The 24,601-nt window shown below is 48.2% G+C and overlaps 1 protein-coding gene across 1 annotated transcript; it reads left to right on the forward strand.

Moving 5' to 3' along the window:
• Positions 1-392: 392 nt before the first annotated feature.
• LOC102685088 (out at first protein homolog) lies at positions 393-22,246 on the forward strand. The gene is made up of 4 exons (XM_069182635.1): positions 393-1,351; positions 16,012-16,146; positions 17,188-17,368; positions 18,359-22,246. The coding sequence occupies exons 1-4, from the start codon at positions 1,121-1,123 to the stop codon at positions 18,634-18,636; spliced, it is 825 nt and encodes a 274-aa protein (XP_069038736.1). The 5' UTR covers positions 393-1,120; the 3' UTR covers positions 18,637-22,246.
• The last annotated feature ends 2,355 nt before the right edge of the window (positions 22,247-24,601 follow it).

The following is a 24,601-nucleotide window of genomic DNA, read 5'->3' on the forward strand; positions in this document are numbered from 1 at the left end:
AAAGACTGTGTGTTAACTGTAATAACTTTTATGACTGACCCGGTGTTTTAGTAATGCAGGTTTCTTGAGTCAAATTCTGTTTGTCTACGTTGTGACAAAATTATTTTTTTTTTCAAGTTTGTAATACAGAATAAACGTCAAAAAGATTAACGATAATGGATCTGGGAATAACGCAAAACAAAAAAAAAGGCCTTGTCATAAAACTGAATGGAATATCAAGTATTAAACACGAATTGTGAAACTATATTCGCACCGCTCACACAAATTGTCAGACGGCATACGGCCAAGTACGCATCTATCATTTTTAGAGACAGAACAGGGGTAAACATTTAAAACTTCCCGTGACGTCGAGAAAGTTTGCTCCGTGGCTGTGCGTGACAGTGCGTTCGTAGTGCGGGTGGGGAGCACAACGGGTAAGTGCGTGGGAGAGAGTTTGTCTGCGTTGCGCCTTTAAGAGCTCCGTTTCCACCGCCGCGCCGTGTCCCTCAAACTTGGGAAGTCTGTGAGCACCGTGTGCCGCGGTGCTTCTGAAGGAAGTGACGGGATTGATTGAATGGGAGAGAGAGAGAGAGGAAAGTAAAGAGACAAAGCAGAGCCCGAAAAAAAAAGTAAAGACGCGGGGAGTGTTGGAGAGAGCCGGAGAGACAGATGGGGGAGTTTTCAACCCGCAATCTCCTCTTTCCAGTCGCTGCGTTTGTGCTCGAAGACGCGAAAAGCCGTCCGCGCTTCTGAAGTGGCTGCTCCAGTGCTGAGCAGAGATTCGCGATTTCCAGGACAGAGGAGTACACAAGGAGCGCAGTTCTCTGTTGCACGCAAACTAAACTTTTTTTTTTTGGAGGAAGGGGAGAAAACGGAGACTTAAAATCCTCAGCATGATACCTTTACGGAGTTGCGTGGAAGGAGCGGCTCACGGCAAATTACCCCGCTACCCTAGCGGCGGTAGACATTGAAAACAGCTTCAACTTAATTAAAACCCCGCTTGAGTCCTATAAACTAGAGCGAGTGGGTTCACTTCACACAAACGGTGCAGAATTAAAAGTGAATTCTGGGGAGGATTTCGACTTGAGACGCTATTTTGTTTTTCTCCTCCCGGTCCGAGTTCGGTTTTGCCTGTTCTGGGATGTTGACTGTGTGGATCTTGCCGGTGTCGGTTCGGATTACTCGGGTTCTCGCTGCGTTGCTCCTCCTGTCATCGAGTGGGTTTAGCTCCGAGCTGAAGGTCCGAGTGCGCGTCGCCGATGGGCAGGTCGCAGAGGAGACCCTGGAAGCGGACAGCGAGAGGGATGTGATTACCGTGGAGTTCAGGCAGGGGGACGGTACTCTCATCACCTTCGTGGCCGATTTCAAACAGGTGAGGTAACCCTAGCGTGCGGTTCTGATTCTGGAGCGGTTCGGCAACCCGGTCATTTGAACGGGGGCGAAACGAAACTTTCTAACCTGAGAAGCCACATATTTGCTTTCGTTGTCTTCCCGGCAGGGCAAAAGACGACCCTGTAGCCTTCTGAGAAGAGGGTGCAGTGATTTCCAGCCCTTCCTATTTCATAAGCCCGACATTATTTCATCGCTCTCTGCTCAGTCTACCCTCCCCGCCAACCGCCAGGACTGTATATTTAGTGGTCAGCGGTTTTCTGTCAAAGGGTAAAACCCACAGCCGAATTACAAACATGCTTGTTGGCGAGGCGACAGATGTTCTGTGTGGGTGACCTTTAAAAACAAAACCATTTTTTTTCTTCTTTCCCTGTATGTCAGATTTGAAACGGAGAAGGTGGTAATGTCTCGTTTGTTTCTGGTCGTCTAATTACTCTTTTTTCTTCTTGCCAGGGCTTACAGCCCGTGTTACCACTGGACTTATCACAAGTGTAAATCGCTAGACCACCGTAGATCTGAACCCTGCAGTTTCGTAGGCTGGATTTTGCAAAAACATTTAGTTGGACAAGGGAGTCGACCCTGTTGTGAAAATATTGTCCTCTGCCTTCTTACTGCTGCATAACACAGGTGGTCACCTCAGCAAGCATTTCTTGGTTGGCAGTGCTGCAGAAGTTTATTAACTTTACCTTACTGTGGAACAGGCTGTTTCTTTCAGTATTGTTGGTGTTGTTAAGCACTGATATAGTTCGTGTTTGAGGCCTGTTACAGCTTTTCTACTGATGGTTAACAAGTGGTAATTTATACAGGGATTAATATATGCTAGTTCAGGAGGGTAGCTGCGTCAGCATGCGTAGGCTGCAAAGGAACAAGTAATAGGTTTCTTCCATGCTGAAAAGAGAAGAAAGAAAATGCAACGTTTCAGGTGTCAGTGGCTCCACGTTCTTCACTTTTCAGCATCGAATAAACCTATTACTTGTTCCTTAATATGTGCTAGCAAGCTAACGTCTTTAAAAAGGGACTTTTGGTTTCGATATCACAGGTGAGATGTTGGGGGGTACCTGCCCTGTAAAAGGCACGAGCGCTCAGAGCTGGAATTGAAAGCGCAGGGTTAAAAACGGGGGCCGGCTCACTGAGGAAAAACAGTTGTCCTCTCGTGAGGCAGGGCGTCGAGGGATCCCGGGTGGGCCAATTCTGAACCGTTTCCGAATTCCAGACCGTGCCGGGGATTAACAGCTTAGCCGCATCTCCGCTCCAGCGCGGGTTTGGAGCGCAGGAGCGCCCGGGCTGGTTTCGAAGCAGCTGTGTCTGTCCCCCTCGCACGCTGCTGCTGCTGCTTCCTCGCACGGGGGGGAGAGGGCCACTTCTCGAGCACTGGTTTCCAGTTGAATGTCCTGCCGACCCCCAGGAAGAACAGAATCATCTCTCGAGTCTGTTGTTGTAGGGTCACGCCAAGGGGGACTGGCAGGCTGGGAAGGAAAGGCCTGTGGAGTCTTTTCTTGAGGGCCAGGGCTGTTGGTTTAGCAAGTGGTGGCCACCGTGCAAGTCAGACTTTCCACGATGGCTGTGATCTGGGGCGAGCTGTTGGCACAGGCAAAGGAATTAGTCGTCGGCAGATTTCTTGCCTTGAAACCCTTTGCCAAACACTGATAACCCTCCAAACATTATGTGATCGTGGTGGGGGAAAAAAAAACAGTTCTTGGGGTTGCGGGATTTCTGAAAATAAGTATTGAAGTGGTAGAGGCAGGAATCCCACGGTCCATCTTAAATTCGGGCTCTTGACTGAACGCTGGGGAAGACCGAAGGCCCCTTGCTTGAAGAGACGCCGTCACAGGGTGTCTGCGCCTTAGTTACGAGCCCTGCGGGCAGCTCCTCTCCGAAGATGAGCAGTTAAAGCGTTTTGTTACCGCTTTGCTTCTCTTGAATGTTGGGAGTGTTTGAAACTGTGGGACGGTGGGTCTCGGGAGGTCTCCCAGCTGCGCCACACGGCGGAGGGGAGCACGTTCCCGTTCTCTGGTATCAGTCCCACTTGGAAGCGTGGCTCCGGGCCTGAATTTCCTCACCCCTGCTTCTCCTCTCTTCCAGTTAGTGTTCACGCGGCATCTGGAAACTTGGATTAACCCTGACACTTAGGTGCCAGCAAGGGATTACAGGAAGGGTTGCCTTCCAGTAAAAAGTGTAATTGACCTGATGGTATGAAAGCAGTGAAGCAGGAACTAGTTTGAATAGTTTCTCTCTTAACCGCGTTTCCAAGCCTTGAGGACGAGCGCCCATGTCTTCGGCCTGCTGGGAAGACGCCTGCTTCTAAATGGGCTGAAATGAGGCAGCAGCGCGACTGAAGCCGATACCAGTTCTGAACCAGTTCTTACTTTGGCCGAATGAACTGTGGGTTGGTGCTCGCCTGTTGGCTCTGTGTGTTGTTTCTCGGGTGTGTTAGGTTTTCCGCGCTCCGGAGAGGGAAAGCCCTGCTGGGGTGTGGTCTGTTCGGTCCCAGGGCTGAAAATGGAGGTTTAACCCAGATATGACAGCCAGTGGGGTGACACCAGGCTCGCCCTGCCCTCTCCCTGTCCCCCAGTCCCTGGGGTGAAGCCGCCCGAGAGCTGGAATTTGCCAAGTTTGTGAGCTCTTTGTCCCTTGTCCACGCACTTTGATTTATGGCCTATTCTGGTAAACATTTCATGGGCTCCATGCCAGACTCGGGGGGGTGGAGAGGAGCTGTTGACTCTTTCAGGAAAAACAGGAGATCGTGAAAAAAAACTTCTGAGGAGTTTGCTTTGGGAGGTCTTTGGCCTGCTGTAGGACCCAGCTGTCTCGGTGCCACTTCCTGTGGCCCCTCCTGAAGCCCTGGTTTGTCTGCGATGAAGGTGACTTGAGCCCAGGCTCAGACGAGGGTTATGAGGAAAGCAGAAAGCTTTGAAAAGTAAAGATTCGTGCCATCTCAGATACGCCCACCTCAGACGGGAATTGGACCGAACAGGTGGCTGCTCCTGTACTGTCCTGTCTGCTGCGCCTGCTGAAACAGGACTGAGGACCCTGGGAAAACTAGTCTTTAGCTGTAAAGCATTTAGTAAAATAATCAATAATCCCAATGGCCTTATAACTGTAAAACATCATCATTTTTTTTTTACCTGCAATTGTTTATTTTTAGCCTACAGGCAATTGGACGTCCCATTTATCGGAACGGCAAGGCGGTTCGTTCGTTGTACACGCCCACTGTGGCCTCCGAGCGTGACCGCCCGCTTTTTCCAAGAGCCGGGAGTGTCTCTCCTGTGGGATATCGGTGAACAGGTTGGCTGCGGTCCATCCCTTCAGAGAAAAAACAAAATCTTTTTTTCTGATGTTAACCTTGATGATCTTTTTTTTAAATATTTCTGGCCTCCCACACACTGCAAATTATTCATGTTTAACAGAATCTCAGATGGCTGTTCACTTTCTGAATGATTCATAGGCACTAGATTCTTATGCTTACTTCCTTGTCTCATGCAGTAAAAGCCACCTGATATTTCTTGCCACTGTGGCACTAAATTGCCGTTGTCTTTTAGATCACTATCGCCACATACACTTGCTGTAGGCCAGATAGTTAAGTATGAATTAGGTTAACCATCAAAATAAAGTCCAGTGACACTGTTGTCCAAAGTCTACGTTCAGGTCAGAAATCCACAACTCGGACCTTCTTTGGCCGGTGTTAATTTATCGGAGATCTTAATGTTTTGGCTTTAAGAGAGGCAAGGTTAACACACCTGCAGTGTCTTCAGCACAGCAGACGGCTGAGTGTCCCGGGTCATGGGGTTTTGTTTCCTGAGCCATTTATCAGAGCCGCCCAGGTAACGTTACCGTTTTACAGAACAGAACATTGACACAATGACACTTTCTGTTCCGCTGCCTTTCCTAACGCAAATCGTCACAGTATCAGTCAGGAGAGTCTTAACATGAATCTGTCCCAAACCGACTCACCGTTTCACATAGGATGGGCAGGGCCTGTCTTCACACGTAGCAGTTTGTAGAGGTTCTGCTGATGGGACGGCTGCTCAGAAATCCCTTTGGGGCTTTTGGCAGGGAGGGGAGGTTCCCAAAAACCACGCACAGCAAACCATCATAGCTCCCCGTACGATGAGGACTGCTGTAATGCCAGATACCCCTGGCAGAGGGTTGTGCAATGTGGGTTATGACGCTGTGAAAGTGAGTTGCTTCAGTTGTGCTCTATTTGTTACGTTCATTTGTGACGATCAGAAAATAAAAGTGGGTGTTCAAGTACTTTTTTTTATCCAGGGAGGGAATATAATAGGAACTCTCCTTGCCCACCCCAGCTAGGTGTCTTGTTAAGACCCCCAGAGGTTACGTCTTTTTTTGTACAAGAGCTTGCTCATTAGCGTTTTCCCTGTGCCAGTGTTGCGAATGACAATACACACTGTCGCCCCCAGCTATTGTGCTTCTGTACACTGGGAAAGAGGATTTAAAGTAAACAGTTCGTTTGCCCCTCTCGAGCTGCGCTCCTCCTGCTGTCCGCTGTCCGTTCTGTCACCCTCACCGGCTGTCTTTGTTTTAAGCTGCAAAGCTGGGTGCATGCTGTGGGCTCACTGAGCGCAGCTCGCATGAAGAACCGGCTGCTCCCACGTCCTGGGCCCGTCTCCAGCGACGTGTGGGGAAGGAGGCGGCGGTGTTGCGCTTCGTGCTGTGGTGCCCAGTCGTGTCTCACGAGGTGTGTTTTCGCCAGTTGTCACTAACACACAGAGCTCTCTGTATGCGGCAGGTTGGGGCTCTTGTGAAGAAGAGCACTATCTTGGGTTTGGCCTAAATCTTTTGTGAGGCCCTGTGTTGTTTTCCTGTCAGTCCTTTGAGTCTCTGGTTCCAAGCTTGAAAAGCACTGAAAAATGGACGGGGCCTTATCGGCCTTGATCCTTTTCGAGAGAATATCCGGAAAGAATGTCTCTCGCAGTTGCACGAAGGCTCCACTCGGGCTTTGTGTCTTTAATAAGAAACCGTAACTATGGGCATGTCCTAGACCCTTGTTGCCCAGCACGGCTCCGTGTTTAACATTTCCAGTTAGGACACGGCTGCCCTCTCTCGTCCTTCCAGTCAGCTCTGTTGCAGATGGTTGTGGCAACCAGCTTCTTAATCACTTAATTGCCAATTGCTGGCGTTAATGTAGAATTTGAGGAGATAGCAGCTTCAAGGCCCCACAAAGAGTTGGGAAAAGGGTGCGAGCGGAGCAGCCCTGAGCTGCTGTAGAGACTGCTAACCCCCAGTCACCCAGGGATGAGTCTAATGACAGGGGGACCCGCGCGGTAAAGGCACAGGTTGTGTTTGTCCCTTGTCCTGCCGGGGGTGGAGTGTTTTTACTCGTTTTACTCATGCTGAACTTTGAGTCGCATGCCGTGTGGCACCCTGTGATTGCGGAGGCCACATGGGCTCAGGGCAGCGCTGGTCCAAGTTCTCTCTGTGCTCATGTAAAAGGCTCAGTCCAGCTGCGCGCCTTCGTTGCCCGATTTAATTCGTGTCAGCAGTGACATTGCACTGGGAGAGAAGTTTGGCCACCAGTGGGCCTCACCTCCTCCCACTGAACGTTGAGGCGCCTCTCCAGGAGCTGTTGTTGCTGGAACAGTTACTTAGCATGATGACTAATCCCTGATGAGCCCAGAGTGTCATATGGTCATTGCTGAGAAAGACGTGCACCCAGCAGGAAATCCAAGTGCGGATAATGCCAGCACACACACACACACACACACACACACACACACACACACACACACACACACACACAAATCTTGTTGTAATTTCAAGCACATGTGCCAGGCTTGTAGGCTGGAGCACCCAGGTTCGCATTACAAGTTTCATTTCTTCTGCCAGAGGACGCAGCAGAGCAGTCTGTGATTAGGAAGCTGACGCCTCCGCACCCACACCTGCGATTGACGAGTGAACCCTCGCACTCGCGGTGTGTGTGGGTCAATCCACCATGCTAGATGTATCAGTGACTTTGCAAAAAACAACAGTGGTAAAAGAGTGATGCTCATGCCAAGTTTCGAGGTTCTATTTGATTCTTATTGCCCCTGCTGCATAATACAGCACTTCACAAATTAAGACCACAGCTCTGCTCTATCACTGTAACTTGGTTGAAATTGCAGCAGGGGGTTTCCTCGTTTCCTTGTGCTACGGTGGAGCTGTATCCAGACACCGTGTGATGCAAGTACAGGACACAATGTGAGTTTCTACCTGAATAAATCGAACCGCTACTGTGCAGAATGTGGTGGCGCTGTTTATTCTGAGGGATTATTCGTGGGGGAACGAACATCTAAATTTGCAAGCCGTCGAAGTGGATCTAGGTAATCCTACTCCAAGCGCCGTTCTCTGCAACAGCGGCTTTTGTCTTCTGTGCAAATAAACCCTCAGAGACAGTGACAAGACTGCAGATGTGAAAAAAACAACTCCATTCTGACAGATCTCGAATCTTTAAAAGCCTGCATTTTATTTTTGGAATGGAAATTGTGAGCACTTTAGGTCTTGCATTGTTTCCGTGTAATAATGAAATTTTTTGTTTTTCTTTTTGGAAAAGGGCCATTTTCAGTAACGGCAGCTCAGAGAAGCAGCTGTAAGCTTTCCAGTCGGTGCTCCTGCCCCGCAAGACTGAGTTCACGGACAGAACGCTCCTTGTTTTGGAATAAGCCCCCACACCCGGTCCCACTCCCTGTTCCTCTGACATTTCATTCTTTCCTCAAGTCTCGGCTTTCCCACAGACTTAAATTGTGGTGCGAACCGAAGACAGGTAGAGTTTGGCTCCCACGCATCTTCCCTCATAATTCACACGGATTTGTGTGCCAACATCCGGTTGCTTTCTCACACTTTTAATTAGTGCGTGTTCGATAGCACATTATCTCATATAAACTCCTGACTGGTGTAATCAGGGATCGTTCCGTATTGTGTGCCCCTGAATTACCATGGATAACGAAGGTTTTTTAAAAAGGCAAACTGCGTGGGTTTTCAGTTTTGATGGGCTTTAAAAACAAGAGCTTTTGAAAGGGTGCAAAAACATCTGATGCACGGTATTGTTTAGAAACGAGGACCATCAGAAGGCCTACAAATGAAAGCCATTTGGCTACTCAATTTGTTTTTCCAGCAAAAAGCAAAGTGTGTTTTATGTGTGTATGAATCAAAGTGTTTGCAATGATTGTAATCTCTTCTTCAGTATTGGGAAATGTTTGTTCCCAGAGCTTTCCGGCTGTGAACTTTTTGAATTCTGAATTCATTACTTTCGACCACTGTCGGCGAGACCATTTCCTGGCTCATTTCAGGTCATATTGGCAGCTCCGGCTTGGTCTCGTCCTGGTCTTAGTCCTTCATCTCGTCCTCGGCTGCTTTCAGAATCCTGCGGTGCAGTTTGGCTCGGCAGTGGAGATCTCCTTGGCGTTTGCTGCTCTGTGAATCGGGACAATACGTGCCAGCTAGCTGCGATATTTGATAGCCTATTCCCAGCTCCCCATGGGTGTGGCCTTCCCATCTCCCTACCGGGTTCCTAATCAGATAAGCCTCTCTGATGTGCTCCAGTGAGAATCTAAGACCATTGCAGTTTTTCTCACCTGCCTAGTGGAGTTGATGGTGGTGCTGCAAGTCTGGATGTGCGTGTGACTCTGACACCCTGGGAGAGTGAACCCTGTAACAGAGTGACTGTGTCTATAAACATGTTGCGTAGTCTCTCTCTCTGTGTGGGCTGGGTCTGCATTATTTGGCCTCTGTGTCCGTAACCCTTCGTATGCAGAGATTCACAAGAGAAAGGATGGCTCACTTGTATGGTGCTGCCCTCCCCAAATTCTTTGCCCCGTTTCGAAAACTTTTCAGGAGAAATGCCAAGAGTGAAACATTTCCAGGGTTTCCCAGTGCGTTGCCGTGCTGGAGCTCCTACGTGGACTGCTCATTGAGGAGTCCCTTTAAGGACGGAAAGGTCTGATAAATCAGGATGTTTGCGCCAAAACCATAGCAAATCATCCGGTGAAATTGTGGCTGTTTGTTGTCGAGCCGATTATCATTTTGGAGCAGAGAAGTTAGCTCTTGAGCTTTATGGATGTGACGAGAGGAGCACTTGAATTTAATGAAAAGGAGTCTGTGAGTTGGTGAAAGTCATGGATCAGCCACTACAGCTCTTCAGGTTGGCTGCTGTCTCATTCGTGTCTCAAGGCCTTTCAGCTACTGTGATCAAGTGCTTGATGATTCTGATACTAGAGCTTGGTTTCTTCTCTCTCGGAGTAGGTTTACAAGAATAACAGTCGAAGTACAGGCTGTGAGTATCTTGCTGGTGAAATTGCACAAGTATTGTGCACGTTAACATTTTGCACTTCTCAATGCCTGGGCAAATAGCCAGCCTGTGACAGGAAAGCTCTGTGAATCATTTGATTATGAGCAGTTATGCAGTTGTGTGGGATTTTTAGGGCCCTTTCTTTGCACTTCCACTTTTAAGTAAAAAATGTCATTTTTTTACTTGCTTGTGTGTATTTAGTAAATTATATGCATATGTCAGGCATGGTGTTGTTATCCTAATGCGTAACATGTAATGCTTTTAAAATTGACTTTAAAAATCCCTTCAGATCTAAAAATCTTAGTTTTTTCCTGTAAAAGAAAGCAAAGAGGAACATTTCTTGGCTAAAAGCAATGGGATAATGACAGTGTGTCACACATAGCAATATATATCAGCGAGAAATCTGTAATTAAACCGGAGAGCCCCCTTAATATCTGTTTCTGTGTAATTAAATACAAAATAACTGTTAGAGCTTAAACAGAAGCATTGTGCAACTCCAAACACAGCCTGCCTTAGAGTTTGTATGTGATGTGAGGTGATTAGCTTTAATCCACAATCACAGTTTTGAGCAGTGAAAAAGGAAAATCTGTTTGTTTTGACTGGAGTTTGTTTTATGGAGAGAAGAGGTTTTAAGCACAAACATCCTCTCTTGTTACCAAAGTTGGGCTTCATTGCAGGCGACTGATTTCACAACTTCCAGAGCCACGCTCTGAGCAATCTGCCTTCGTTTGTGATTTTCTGTTCTGGGCTTTGTTTACAGAGGATACAGCCAATCCTGTGTTTTGTGACCCTCCTGGTGGGTGAGGGGGTGTTGTTCTGTAGACACTGCCTGACCGAATGAGATTCCCCAATCCTCAAAACCTCATCCTGCAGGAGTCCCTCAGAAAAACTGTTGTCGCCGGAACTTTGCGGTAAATAAGATTTCTCTGAGCTGCCTGTGAACCCTCATTTATTTCTTTTGTGTGTTAGCTCTGGAAGTGAGGGGTCTTGCCTTCCAGGTTTTGTGGAAAAGGGCCATTTGTGGTTTTTCCTCTGGGTTTAGAGTGTCGTCCTATAATTCCAGTGCGAAGGCCTGCTGAGCTTTCTCTGTGATGTTGCCACCCGTGGTGGATCAACTTGGGTGCCTGTTCCGGAGAAGTGTGGCAACACAACCGGTTTCCCGACAGGCCTTGCAAGGATTTGCACTTTTGCACACAAAAGGGAAATGTGAGTGATTCAGAGCAGTGTGGCTTCACTCCAAAGGCTCATTAGCTGAGCCACAGTCTCTTTCTCCCCCCCCCAACATGGGGCTGATCAGCCACCCTCCGCAGAATGCACGCCCCCCCTGGACTCTTAAACACAACCACGATTGTTTTGATCGTTTCCCCTGACATGCCGGTCCCTGGATCACTGGCCCTCTGGGCCACAGACGCTCGCCTCTGCCCTGCTCGTGCCAGAACACCGGCAATATTGCAAGTGTTTCTGGGAATCTGATCTCGCTGAAGTCGAAAGGGGAGCGCTTTCGCTGATGAGCGCTGCCAAAACAAGTTCTGGCCCTCAAGCAAGTGTCAAACGGATCGTACAAAGTAGCTGATTATCAAACCCTTGGTTAATTGTGGTGCATCCCATTACATTTTTCCCCTTAATTCTCATTTTTCGTGAATTGACCTAATAATCCTAATTTTGGATTACTATGCTGCTTCCTCACGTTGTCCCAGGTCATTCCAAGCAGGATCTGTCAAGCTAATGGGTTTTGAAAGGGGATTTGGGAAGCAGGAAATGAGTCAGAAGCTGTGAGAGCTGGCTGTGAATTGCACAGCCTCAGGTCATGATAAGGGATGTTTCCTTAGCTCCTCGCCGCTCTGCTGTCCTTTTGAGCGCCAGCTGAAGCCTGCGGCGTTCACACAGGGTGCTGGTGCCACTGCCTGCTCCGAGGGCAACGGTCTGTACGTGTGGCGGCCGAAATCTCCCGCGTTTGCTGTCATCGCTCCAGCGCTGGCAGAGAGAGAAACGGACAGCGACGAGAGTTTCAGACGCGCACCCCGTTGTGAAATGGCCTGTCGATCAAACATGACATATTTGTCTCGAGCTCTCCCAGTTCAAACTCGACTCAGGAGCCGACATCCGCAGCTATATAAATAAATAAATAAATAAAAACCCAATTCGCGAATTCAGGAACAACTAGAAGTCATGGCAGCCCTATGCCACTCAAACTGGCCATTCTTCCTCTTGACCGTTGGATCTGACACTGAGGTGTCCTGTATGTAAGGTGAACACAACACGGTTTCTTTATAGATTGCACTTATGAAAAATGAAACCAGAAACTGCAGGGCAGGGGCTAGCAGCTGCTTAATTCACTTTGGACTTTGTCAGTCATTTATGTCTTGAATGTGCTGTGATAAACATTGCAGAACAAGGCTGCAAGTGTTTAACATTTCAGTACAATAGTCTCCTTCATTCTGTATTTTCTCCACTTGTATTGAGCCTTACTGCATCATTCCTACTGTCTGTGAGCTCAGCCATTTATATTATTGGGGTGATGCCCTCAGCAGTTACAGGAAATCGGACGTTTGGATTCACGTCCCTGGGTCTGATTGTCATGGAGAGGTCTTTAGAAACCCTGTTTTTATGTAGCTTGAATGAGTTGTCTCAGTTCTGGCAAGGCTGTAATGTTTCTGGACACTCAGAAGTATTGGTAAATTATAAAATACAAAGTTTTGCTCTGTCGAAACAGATGGGAAGTGTACCAAAACACAAAGCATATTTTGAATCTGAAAGTGTGAGGTCATCTTCCATAGAAAAAAGGAAGACTTTGTTTGGGGTAATTCTTGGAAAACCAAGTCAGTCAAGATTTTTCTGTTTGCGCCATTCTCTCTCATGCACATACATGCTTTATGATGATTTTACTGTCATTTACCATGGTATAGGATAGTAAACTTCTACTGTAACATGAGTAATTATATCAGATCTTGGCAGTATTGGTGTTTCCATTCTAAGATGATTACTAGGTTTTGTGAGAAGTTCTAGCCTGCCTTAAATGAACAGTAATAAGTGGAAGCTGCCATTAATAGATGCTATCTTGTATGCAATGAAAAAAAAAACATTTTAGTTCTATCTCCAGCCTTGTTCCTGCTTGGATATTTTTAGACAAAGGTGTCACTTTCACCTAAGAGTATATCAGATTGCGAGGAGAGGATGTGGGCAATTTATCATCACTCTTAAACATGCGCTGAATTTCTTCACAGAGTCTCACTCAAGTCACTACAGAAACACTTAGAACTGTCATGTTAAGTGTAATAAGGCTGTACTTGATATTGCTTACTGTATCTGAAGATATGTATCATTAGCGTTAAATATCCTTTGCTGAAGCCTTTGCTGTTTTGGTCGTGACAGGGCTGTCCAGTCATGGTCCTGGTGGACCACTGTGCCTGCAGGTTCTCTGGATCCTTTCAATTCGGCAGCACCCAAAGAGCTGGGAGAAACTCCGCTGATGCAGTTCAGCCAGTAAGCAGCTGGGTGACCTCATAAAGAGCTGATTTGGAATGCAAACTCACAGACACTCCAGCCTTCCAGCACCAGGAGTTTACGATCAGACAAGTCTAGGGTCAAGGTGCATTCACATTGCTCAACCCCTGCTATGTAATGGAGCTTCAGAGTAATGGAGCTCTGACTCATATGCACGTTATTCCATGCGCAGTACAAATGTGGCCTGTCCGGTAGTCATCAAATATCCGAAAACATCAAGAGCTGCGAAAGGGAGTCGCAGAAGCTTTCCAGATGGGCATTGTCATAACCCTGGAAGGCCTACAGCTTCGAAAGCCATAAGCGGCCCATGTGGTTCGTACCTCACAGCCATGCTGCAAAGCTGTCGGCACCTCACTCAGGTTCCTTTCCTCCTCCTCTGTCATCGCGCAGCGCTTTCTCACCTGGATAGCTCTTTCTCTGGGGGCCAGTTTACTGCTCTGTCTGAGGGAGAGGTTTGCTGAAGACGCTTGCTTCCTTTTCTGTCCCAAATGAAACATGTATCTGCCTGCAAAGCAAAAGACAAAACACAGTACATTTTAACTGGGTATGAAGCCATTAACAAATAAGAAACTTTGATGGCCAAGATGACTAAAACAAGTTGGCAGTTTATGTCATCTTAACAATTTAGAAAAAAAACTAAGAAAATTGGGTCATCAGTATTTGAGACAGATATTTGTGTGACTTGTCCAAATTAAATGGGTTAATAGCTGTGAGAGTAAAGGATTGGTTAGTTCTATTGCTCTTAAAGCTGGGCGGAGCGGTGGCACTGTGGCTAAGGATCTGCACCTGTGGCTGGAAGGTTGCCGGTTCAAATCCTGCGGCTGGCAGAGAAATCTTACTGTGTTGGGCCCCTTAACCCCAACTGCTCCAGGGGCGTCATATAAATGGCTGACCCTGTGCTCTGACCGCAGGCTTCTCTCTCCCTGTCTGTGTGCCTGTGTGTCTCATAGAGAGCAAGCTGGGGTCTGCGAAAAGACAAATTCCTAATGCAAGAAATTGTATATGGCTAATAAAATGATATGATCATTGAATTTAAATGTGATCTGGGTAGTCCAAATCAGTGCTCTGATGAAAGGAGCTCAGGCTCCTGTGACTTTCTGAGGCATTCTCTAGATGTACAGTATGTAATCAAGATGTTGTGATTGAATTAAATAAGCTGGTTTGACTCCACTGAGCAATGCTGATTGCAAGTTTAGTTCCTGTGTATTGATCCAGCATCAGTTTGCTCCATGGCCGCTAGGGGGCAGTACTCCGATTGCGAATTGGAGGCAGGGCCTCAGGCTGGGGAGCCTTTCCAGAGCTGGGAAAGGGAATTAATCAGAGCTGTCAAGGCTTCCAAGGAAATAGATTCCCCCCCTCTAATTAGTGTCACTGTGCCGGGAGCAGTCTGCGTGCCTGTCAGGTTCTCCGCTGCTGTTTAAGAATGTATGGCCCCCCACCCCCGCCCCCCACCTTTCAGCTCCTCCACACCTTGTGTCTGCAGTCTGGGGGGGTCACCTGGGCTGTTTGCGCCTCTTTATCTCTTTTCCTTTTTTCTCCCTCTTCCCTTACTGCCTCCGTCATTCCTTCTGGCTGCTGTTCTCCAGTCCCTTCCTGACTCCCGTCAGGCAGGCTCTGGTCTGGAAAAGGCCCTGCCGCTCCGGAATTGTGGGATTGGTCTCCGTGTGGGTGGCTCCCTGAGCCCCTAAACTGTCCGCTTATATGCGACAGGCGACAACATGCTTTATTGTGGTGTTCGTAGTAACTGCTTTATTACAACAGGACTTTTCTCTCCTAATTAAGCGCTTTAGTTGTATGGGGGCTCCTTGTCTTCCTACCATCCCAAATATGGTGATGCAGTGCGTGGGGAATGAAGGAGCCCAGGGTTTTATACCGTTCCAAACACCCTCTTCTTCCGGAACGGCACACCTGTTGGCCGCCCGCTCGGTGAAAGGCACCGTGGGAAGGCAGGGCCAGCTGGAGCCAGAGGGGGGGACGGGCTTGATGAAGGGCCCCCACAGTTGAGACACTGAGCCCCCACGTCGGGTCGGGGGCTGGAGCCCAGGCCTGGTCTGTCACCCATAACAGTCCTTTTTCCCCCTCTGTCAGCAGCACATTCCTGCATCCGTTAAAATGGATATTAAACACCCGCTCTATTTAAAAAAAAAAAGACACACAATTTAAAATGTTTTGGGCTTTTCCGTCCTTGACCGTTTTTTTTAAACGTCTTCATAAACGGTTATTAACTCTTTATTTAGGGCGTTGTTGTCTCGCCAATGAAAGCATTCACCAGTAAAACAGGAGTGTTAATTGGAAATCCCACGATAATCCATCGGAAACAGATTGCTTTATATTTCAGCTTTTGCTCATCTGGGAAATATTCATTTGGCTCTGAGGAGGCCGGATTGTAGTCTTTTTTTTAAACAGCCTGTCGGTTACGTCAACATTGGGAGGCTTCGTGAAGTCATGAGAATTTTCCAGTTTGTCTGTCTGAGTTCAGTTAGCCTAGATGCTTATTTAAATGAGCATATATTTAGCTTTTTCAGCTGACCAACAGCTGTTTACAGTCAGGATGACTGGTCGCATACTGTGACCCTCTATATAGATTGACTCTATTGTATGCAGGTTCCCTCGATAAGGGGAATAACTTTGTTCATCTCTCGAGAAGAAGTGAGAATGACTCCAGTGACACTCGGCCGAATGATTAAATGTCTCCTGGTTAGAATCCTTCAAGCCTTGGCAAACCACTCATTTCTAGTCCATTGTCACAGTGCTGCCACCCAGTGGTGGGGTTCGGGAACAGCATTCTCCCAGCATGCACGTTGGTGAGCGGTTCTGATACTGTAGATCCTGACGGACTGCTTTTCCCCTGCCGGCAGGATGTGAAGATTTTCCGTTCGCTGATCCTGGGGGAGCCGGAGAGGGGACAAAGCCAGTATCAGGCTCTGTGCTTCGTCACGCGCCTCAACCACAACGAGATCATCCCCAGCGAGTCCATGGCCAAGCTGCGCCAGGTGAGAGGTTCGCTGTAACGGGGGCACTTCTCCACCTCGGGGTACCCCAGGCCGTCTTGAGTCCCAGCTGACCTTCCGTCCTGACTATTCTCCAGCCCCACTACACTGCCTTTTTCTGAAATGGGACGAGTAATGGCTCCAATTCAGACAAAAAAAATGTTACACGCTCACTTTGTACAAATAAAACCTTTTTTTTTTCTCTCTTCCATTTCTAAAATTGTGGATTTCTATTGGAATCTAGCTGAGAGCAGAGCAATACGTCCATATCTAGATCTAGAAATAAAATATGTAGCTGTGGTTTACAGGGGTCTTGAGGCTGGAGTTAAACAGAAGATAAGTCACCCTGCAGCTCACAACTGGCAGCCCGCTGAAGCTCAGCAGGTGTGAGCCTGGTCAGTACCTGGATGGGAGACTCCTGGGAAAAACTAAGGTTGCTGCTGGAAGAGGTGTTAGTGGAGCCAGCAGGGGGAGCTCACCCTGCAGTCCATGTTGGTCCTAATGCCCCAGTATAACTACACAAAGGCGCCATCCTTTTTGGATAAGATGTGAAACCAAGGTCCTGACTCTCTGTGGTCATTAAAAATCCCAGGGTGTTTCTCGAAAAGAGTAGGGGTGCTGCCCCGACATCCCAGCCAGATAACCCCCTGGTCTTTACCAGTCATGGCCTCCTAATGATCCCCCTCTCTGAACTGGCTTCATCACTCTGCTCTCCTCCCCACTGAGAGCTGGTGTGTGGGGAGAGGACTGGAGCATCATCCAGGTGGGGCCGCACACTGGTGGGGGTGGAGGGGATCCCCATGACCTGTAAAGAGCTTTGAGTGGAGAGTCCAGAAAATATATAAGGATAAGGACTTTTCTTCTTGTTCTTCATTATTGTTATAGTTATAAAGAAATGTCTGGCTGTTTTGTTGCCACAGAATTTTAAATATTAAGGAGTATTTAGTCTCGGGGGGAAGAATTTAAGGTTCGCTGCGAACAGGGGTGCTTTTCCGGCCCGCGAGCCGCGCGAGATGTTGACGTCTCTTTATCCCTTCCTTGCAGAAGAACCCGCGGGCGATCCGGTCGGCGGAGGAGAAGCGTGGGGCGGAGCACCTGGCCATGAACGTGGCGGTCAACCTCAGCCAGGCGGGGCAGCTCAGCGCGCACATCCGCAACGTCTGCGCCGAGGCCCGCGGGGCCGTGTACTCCCGCGAGGCCGACGTGCGCCACTGGCTGGACCGAGGTGGGTGGCGGCGGGGTTAGGGAACGAGGCCGTTCCGGAGAGCGGCCGCACTCTGAATCCCGGTGTTTTCCAGGGCTGTGTAGTCATAAATAATTCCTTACACTTCCAAAACCATTTTCTGGACACTGTTAAAAAATACACTGATAAAACACTATTGGTATTATTGATGTCATTATTAATACTAGTAATAATAAGTATTTAATAATAATCCTTACATTTATATAGGGCTTTTCTGGACTCTCCACTCAAAGCTCTTTAAAGGTCATGGGGATCCCCTCCACCACCACCACCAGTGTGCAGCCCCACCTGGATGATGCTCCAGTACTCTCCCCACACACCAGCTCTCAGTGGGGAGGAGAGCAGAGGGATGGGGATGAGGGTTATTAGGAGGCCATGATTGGTAAAGACCAGGGGAAAATTTGGCCAGGACACCAGGGGTCACACCCCTACTCTTCTCAAGAAACACCCTGAGATTTTTAATGCCCACAGGAGATCGGTTTTACATCTCATCTGAAGGATGTCATCTTTTTACAGTGTAGTGTCCCTATCGGTATATTAGAGCATTAGGACCCACTCAGACTGCAGGGTGAGCGCCCCCTACTGGCCCCACTAACACCTCTTCCAGCAGCAACCTTAGTTTTTCCCAGGAGTCTCCCCTCCAGGTGCTGACCAGGCTCACACCTGCTGAGCTCCAGTGGGGCTGCCAGCTGTGGGTTGTACCCTGTAATCTAAGCACAGCCCCGTTCAGCCTCAAGACGAGCACAGAACGTATATTGAGCCACAGACCGCGACGGGGTTTGGGAATATTTCGAGGAGCCGGTCACAGAACGCCCGTTCCGACGGCGCGGCTGTCCGGGAATCCCGCAAAGCCGTCCCGCACCCGAGTCTAGTCTGGCGGCCGGCCCGCTGCCCTGATTTCTGGATGAGAAACAGCCCCCCCTCCCCGGCCTGCCTCAGCTCTGTGCGTCTCTCTCTCTCTCCCCCCCGCAGGCGTGGAGGGCTCCATGTTCGAGATCCTGCCCCCGGCGGCGGGCGAGTTCCCGGGGCTGCGCGGCTGTCACGCCACGCGGGACCTGTGGCAGCCCTGCGCCTGCAGCTACAGCCTGCGCCTGGAGTGGTACCCCTGCCTGCTCAAGTACTGCCGTGGGCGCGACGCCGCGGGCAGGGCCGCGCCCTACAAGTGCGGCATCCGCAGCTGCAGCAAGGGCTACCGCTTCGACTTCTACGTGCCCCAGAAGCAGCTCTGCCTCTGGGAGGAGGACGGCTAGAGCCGGCGGGCTCCCGTCTCTCCGAGCGCCTCTCTCCAGATTTACTTTCATGCCCTATTTAAAGAAAAATAAACGGAAGATGGTTTTATTGTGCAGCGGTACCCGATTTTTCTCTTGCCGGGGTCGGCAGGGGGTTTACGAGAGGAAACGATAACCTCGGCGTCTCGGAGCCGGATGTGATGTTTTGCTGGGGGAAACCGGAACGGCGTCGGCTGGGGGGGGCTGGGGGCTGGCGTCACGAGTGACCCCCCCCCCCTCAAGGAGCAGAGACCCGAGCTCTCATGGCCCGCGAGACATTCGGAGGATCGCCCCCTCTTTTTTTGGGGGCGGGGTGGGCGGATTGATGTAGTGAGGACGTGCTGAAACCCAGCCGGGGCACGCTGCTGCTCCAGGACCCCCTCAGCGCTGGCGCGGCCTCTTCCCCAGGCTGAGAGCCCCCCGCGGTGCCCGGGAAGCAGCCCTTTCTCCCCCAGGCTTGACACGAGTCTGCTCTCCAGCCTGCGAGCTGCCACAGACCCACAGAGCCGCGCAGGAATTTTTATGGCCAGATGAGTGACGTTGCAGCCCTGCCGCTGAGGAGGGATGAGCAGCGGGTTCTAAGGTGCCTCTTGAACTGTGGGTTGCTGACCACCTACAGAGCAACAGCCCTGGAAACGTGCCTGAAGAGTGGAAAGAAGCTCAATCCTGCAGCTCCTGAAGTGTGTTGACTGCACTGGATAACTGGAGTATTCTGGGACAGTCACAAGACCAAGCAGGCAAACCAGCGTTGCGACTAAACAGGGAAACATTTGCTCAGAGTTCCTGCATTTTGGGAGTGATCCATTTCCCTATATCTTTGATTTTCCTTTTTCTTATTTGATTTCCCATTTATCACAAAGCCAGGTTGCCTTATTTCTCTCTGGACTGCAGGTTCTATTTATTTTCAAACAGAATAAAATGATCGATGATTAATCTTTTTTTTTTTAAAGGATGGGTGTATGTTTACAAGGAATTGTTGCTCATAGTCTCACTCATGTTCATGGTATTCTGCATGTGTCTCATAGATCAGGCCTTGCAGGAGAATTAGGAGGAGGGCCGGGGTTTGCCTTTTAAAACTAAAAATATTCATCTTGTTGCCGAACAGCCTGGCCATGAACCTCACACGTTGTATTCTGACCTCAGAGCAGTTCAACACAATGTCTGTACATTGCTGTCAGGGTGTATACCTGCCTAATTGTCAGCAATCCCTTATATTTGCAGCTTAATACTGTCCTTCTGAAGGATATATATACATATTTAATTTGAAAAGTTTCATATGATGGTGCTTCACAGACTTTTGAGTCTGTGTAAGAAGGACCTATTGCAGATTTGCCCCTAGGGTGAAAGCTGTTGGCCGTGAATAGAAGGATAAGGCCTTCATAACCCGAGACTGAGAATAACTGCTTTCTGTGTAAAGGCGCTGTTGAAGGAGTCCCCCGGGACTGTTAAAAGTAGGGGCAGTCTGAGAGGGTCCATGTCGGAGCCCCACTTGCGAAGCGGGGTGGAGCTGCTGTGTTCAGGAAGGCTCTCGTCCCGCCTGCGGCTGAGCCCGTGAAACACGGAAGGAACAAGGGCGTTCCTGTTTACCTGCGCTACCTGTCCTCCGAGCAGTGTCGCCTCGCCTCGCCTCGCCTCGCCTCGCCTCGCCTCGCCTCGCCGCGCCGCGCCGCCAGCTGGCATCAGGGCCCAGTCGCCAGTCTCGGAGCGGTGCTGCCCGGCCCCACAGCCAGCTCGAGTCATCTGGGGCCGGCGCCCAGCGGCTAGGGTCGCAGCAGGGCCGCTAAACAGGAAGGGAGGGAGAAAGATAACTTGCCGATTGCAATATTGGAGCACCTTATGAGTCATTATTTTCCAGGTACTGTGCTTGTAAAGCTGAAGGTTAGAGACCTGTTTTTTTTCATAGGCGTTCCGAAAACTTCAACTACCTGCATCCCATACAGATAACCTTTAATAATAATAATTTATAACAATTGCTTACACTTATATAGCGCTTTTCTGGACACTCCACTCAAAGCGCTTTACAGGTAATGGGGATCCCCTGCACCACCAGTGTGCAGCCCCACCTGGATGATGTGACGGCAGCCATAGTGCGCCAGAACGCTCCCCACACATCAGCTCTCAGTGGGGAGGAGAGCAGCGTAATGAAGCCAGTTCAGAGATGGGGATTATTAGGAGGCCATGATTGGTAAGTGTCAATGGGAAATTTTGGCCAGGACACACTTCTGCCAGGGCGAGGGATCTAGTTTCAGCGGAGGGACACTGTGACCGCGGTGCACAGTGGGTGAAGTGTGGGATTCCTCCGCCGGACGTACGCCTGTGCCCGTACGAGTTAGAAACTGGGGGGGGGGGGACGATACATTCATATTATTACTGGGGGGTTGTCGAATGGGCTAATAAACTAAAGCATGTAGACCCGCCGTCCAGGTGTGGGGTGGTGCGAGGCGGTATCCCCATTACTGCCCTCTTGCTTCCACACCATGGGTTTCTTCTGAGTTGGGGGTCAGGTTCTCCTGTCGTCGTTTTTCTTAACCGTGTTCAGGGGATTTACTGCCCTCTCGCTTGTGGGTGGCAGTATTTTTACTGGAAGACGGGAGGGTGTGGGGGTTGCATGTCAGTTGCTTCAGGTGAAACATCTGTGCCAGAAGTGACAGGGTGAGGAGGTGAGGAGGAAGCCCGGGCTATAAATTTTAACATCTGTACGTAAATAACAGGAGTGGCTTTGGCCTATTAAAATCAGTCCATTGCTACCAGCAGCTTTAAACTCAGAAGTGGATATGAAGGCTCTTTCTGACAGGTCTCAAACAATCGCTCCCATTGTAAGAAATCCCTTCCGTGCGATTGTTATGGAATTTGGGATCTGTGTGGGAGGAGGGAGAGATCAGAAGAGCAAGGGGCTGGTTTCTAGGAGTGTTGATGAGGACACTCGTGCGATATCGAAACGCCCTGCTTTGCGTTAAAAAGTGTGATAACCCCCCCCATGTGTCTCTAGTCAAAAGCAATTTTATGTTGTTGGACATGGTTGAAAATTATCACACGTCTTTTTTCTACGCTGAAATAAATATTTGTTTTAATTTCCGAGATACCTGACCATTTATAATTCAATGACACAGAAATGAACCATATGACGGAAATTGACAGAAGTCAGATTGTGGGGATAATGGAGCATCAATGTAATTATTCTTTGAAGTGATATGATTCTCCAGCACTTCTGTGATCTCACTTCTAAATATAAGCTTTTCCTTTACAGCTGTGAATGGAGCCCTTTAATTCTGTGTAAATGCATACTGTAGAAATGTCAGTAATTATTGTTTCATTTTTGCTTACGCAGTTTTTTTAAACGTGTATCCGTATATCAATAACAGCCAAAATAATAAACAGTTTTGTTGATCTCGTTTAAAAATGCCATGTTATAGTAATGATATAAGTGCCTTAACACGGTGCCCTGTTTTTGATAATGAATAGAGTAAATAAGTCGCAGACGAATTATTTTTGTAATAAAATGTGTAAAAAAGAGTAATTTCAAATCTGAAATAATTTGTAAAAACAAATATATTTGTCTTTTATGGCTAAATAAAAGCCCTTTTGCACTACACTAGAAAGAGTGGGTTTTTTTTCCAGCGGTCACATACAATGACATTAATACCAGTCTAACTTCAAAAGACTTTTTCCCCCTTCACGGACGACAGAACAAAGTCGGTTTAGAAATCAAAGAAACTCGATCCTTTCCCGGGTGAAGTGTCCGGCTAATGGGGTTTGCAAAAAAAAAAACACGTTCTTGAAAGTAAATCTTTCAAATATAAATTGTCTACTCCTCTGAAGAAAATCTTTTTTGCACAACGACGTGTCACGGGTCAGCTCACTCGCAAATCTTCTTTTTGCAGCCTGTCCGCACACCTGTAGGTAAACGGTCCACATTGGAAGACACAGGTAAGACCTGCTGTACTTGAGCATTTCCTTTCAGCGATCACCTCCTCCTCCAGTGCTTCTTATGCCCCCTACTGCCTAAATTAGTAGGAAAGGGAAAAAGTTGCAGAATTGCTTTAAGCTCAAGTGCAAGTTTATTGTCATTATACTCATATACAGGTACAGTGCCTTGCGAAAGTATTCGGCCCCCTTGAACTTTTCAACCTTTTGCCACATTTCAGGCTTCAAACATAAAGATATAAATTTTTTATTTTATGTGAAGAATCACCAACAAGTGGGACACAATTGTGAAGTGGAACGAAATCTATTGGATTTTTGAAACTTTTTTAACTAATAAAAAAATGAAAAGTGGGGCGTGCAAAATTATTCGGCCCCTTTACTTTCAGTGCAGCAAACTCACTCCAGAAGTTCAGCGAGGATCTCTGAATGATCCAATGTTGTCCTAAATGACTGATGGTGATAAATAGAATCCACCTGTGTGTAATCAAGTCTCTGTATAAATGCACCTGCTCTGTGATAGTCTCAAGGTTCTGTTGAAAGCGCAGAGAGCATCATGAAGACCAAGGAACACACCAGGCAGGTCCGTAATACTGTTGTGGAGAAGTTTAAAGCCGGATTTGGATACAAAAAGATTTCCCAAGCTTCAAACATCCCAAGGAGCACTGTGCAAGCGATCATCTTGAAATGGAAGGAGTATCAGACCACTGCAAATCTACCAAGACCTGGCCGTCCCTCTAAACTTTCAGCTCAGACAAGGAGAAGACTGATCAGAGATGCAGCCAAGAGGCCCATGATCACTCTGGATGAACTGCAGAGAACTACAGCTGAGGTGGGAGAGTCTGTCCATAGGACAACAATCAGTCTTACACTGCACAAATCTGGCCTTTATGGAAGAGTGGCAAGAAGAAAGCCATTTCTCAAAGATATCCATAAAAAGTCTCGTCTAAAGTTTGCCACAAGCCACCTGGGAGACACCCCAAACATGTGGAAGAAGGTGCTCTGGTCAGATGAAACCAAAATCGAACTTTTTGGCCACAGTGCAAAACGATATGTTTGGCATAAAAGCAACACAGCTCATCACCCTCAACACACCATCCCCACTGTCAAACATGGTGGTGGCAGCATCATGGTTTGGGCCTGCTTTTCTTCAGCAGGGACAGGGAAGATGGTTAAAATTGAGGGGAAGATGGATGCAGCCAAATACAGGACCATTCTGGATGAAAACCTGTTGGAGTCTGCAAAAGACCTGAAACTGGGACGGAGATTTATCTTCCAACAAGACAATGATCCCAAACATACAGCAAAATCTACAAAGGAATGGTTCACAAATAAACGTATCCAGGTGTTTGAATGGCCAAGTCAAAGTCCAGACCTGAATCCAATCGAGAATCTGTGGAAAGAGCTGAAAACTGCTGTTCACAAACGCTCTCCATCCAACCTCACTGAGCTCGAGCTGTTTTGCAAGGAAGAATGGGCAAGAATTTCAGTCTCTCGATGTGCAAAACTGATAGAGACATACCCCAAGCGACTTGCAGCTGTAATCGCAGCAAAAGGTGGCTCTACAAAGTATTAACGCAAGGGGGCCGAATAATTTTGCACGCCCCACTTTTCATTTTTTTATTAGTTTAAAAAAGTTTCAAAAATCCAATAGATTTCGTTCCACTTCACAATTGTGTCCCACTTGTTGGTGATTCTTCACATAAAATAAAAAATTTATATCTTTATGTTTGAAGCCTGAAATGTGGCAAAAGGTTGAAAAGTTCAAGGGGGCCGAATACTTTCGCAAGGTACTGTATGTGGTATAACGAAATGCTATTGAGCTAGCTCTCAGATGGTAAGAAGTACAAAAAACAACAAGAACAAAACACTTGCATAAAAAGAGAGAAGGCACTGTGAGGTTCAAATCGTAGGTGAGAGAGGCTGGGAGTTTAATAGTTTGATAGTGCGGGGGTAAAAACTGTCTCTGATTCTGGTAGTCCGGGCCCGAATGCTCCGGTACTGTTTTCCAGATGGTAGAGGGTCA

The sequence above is a fragment of the Lepisosteus oculatus genome, chromosome 23 (genome assembly GCF_040954835.1).
Source record: "Lepisosteus oculatus isolate fLepOcu1 chromosome 23, fLepOcu1.hap2, whole genome shotgun sequence".
Taxonomy (NCBI): domain Eukaryota; kingdom Metazoa; phylum Chordata; class Actinopteri; order Semionotiformes; family Lepisosteidae; genus Lepisosteus; species Lepisosteus oculatus.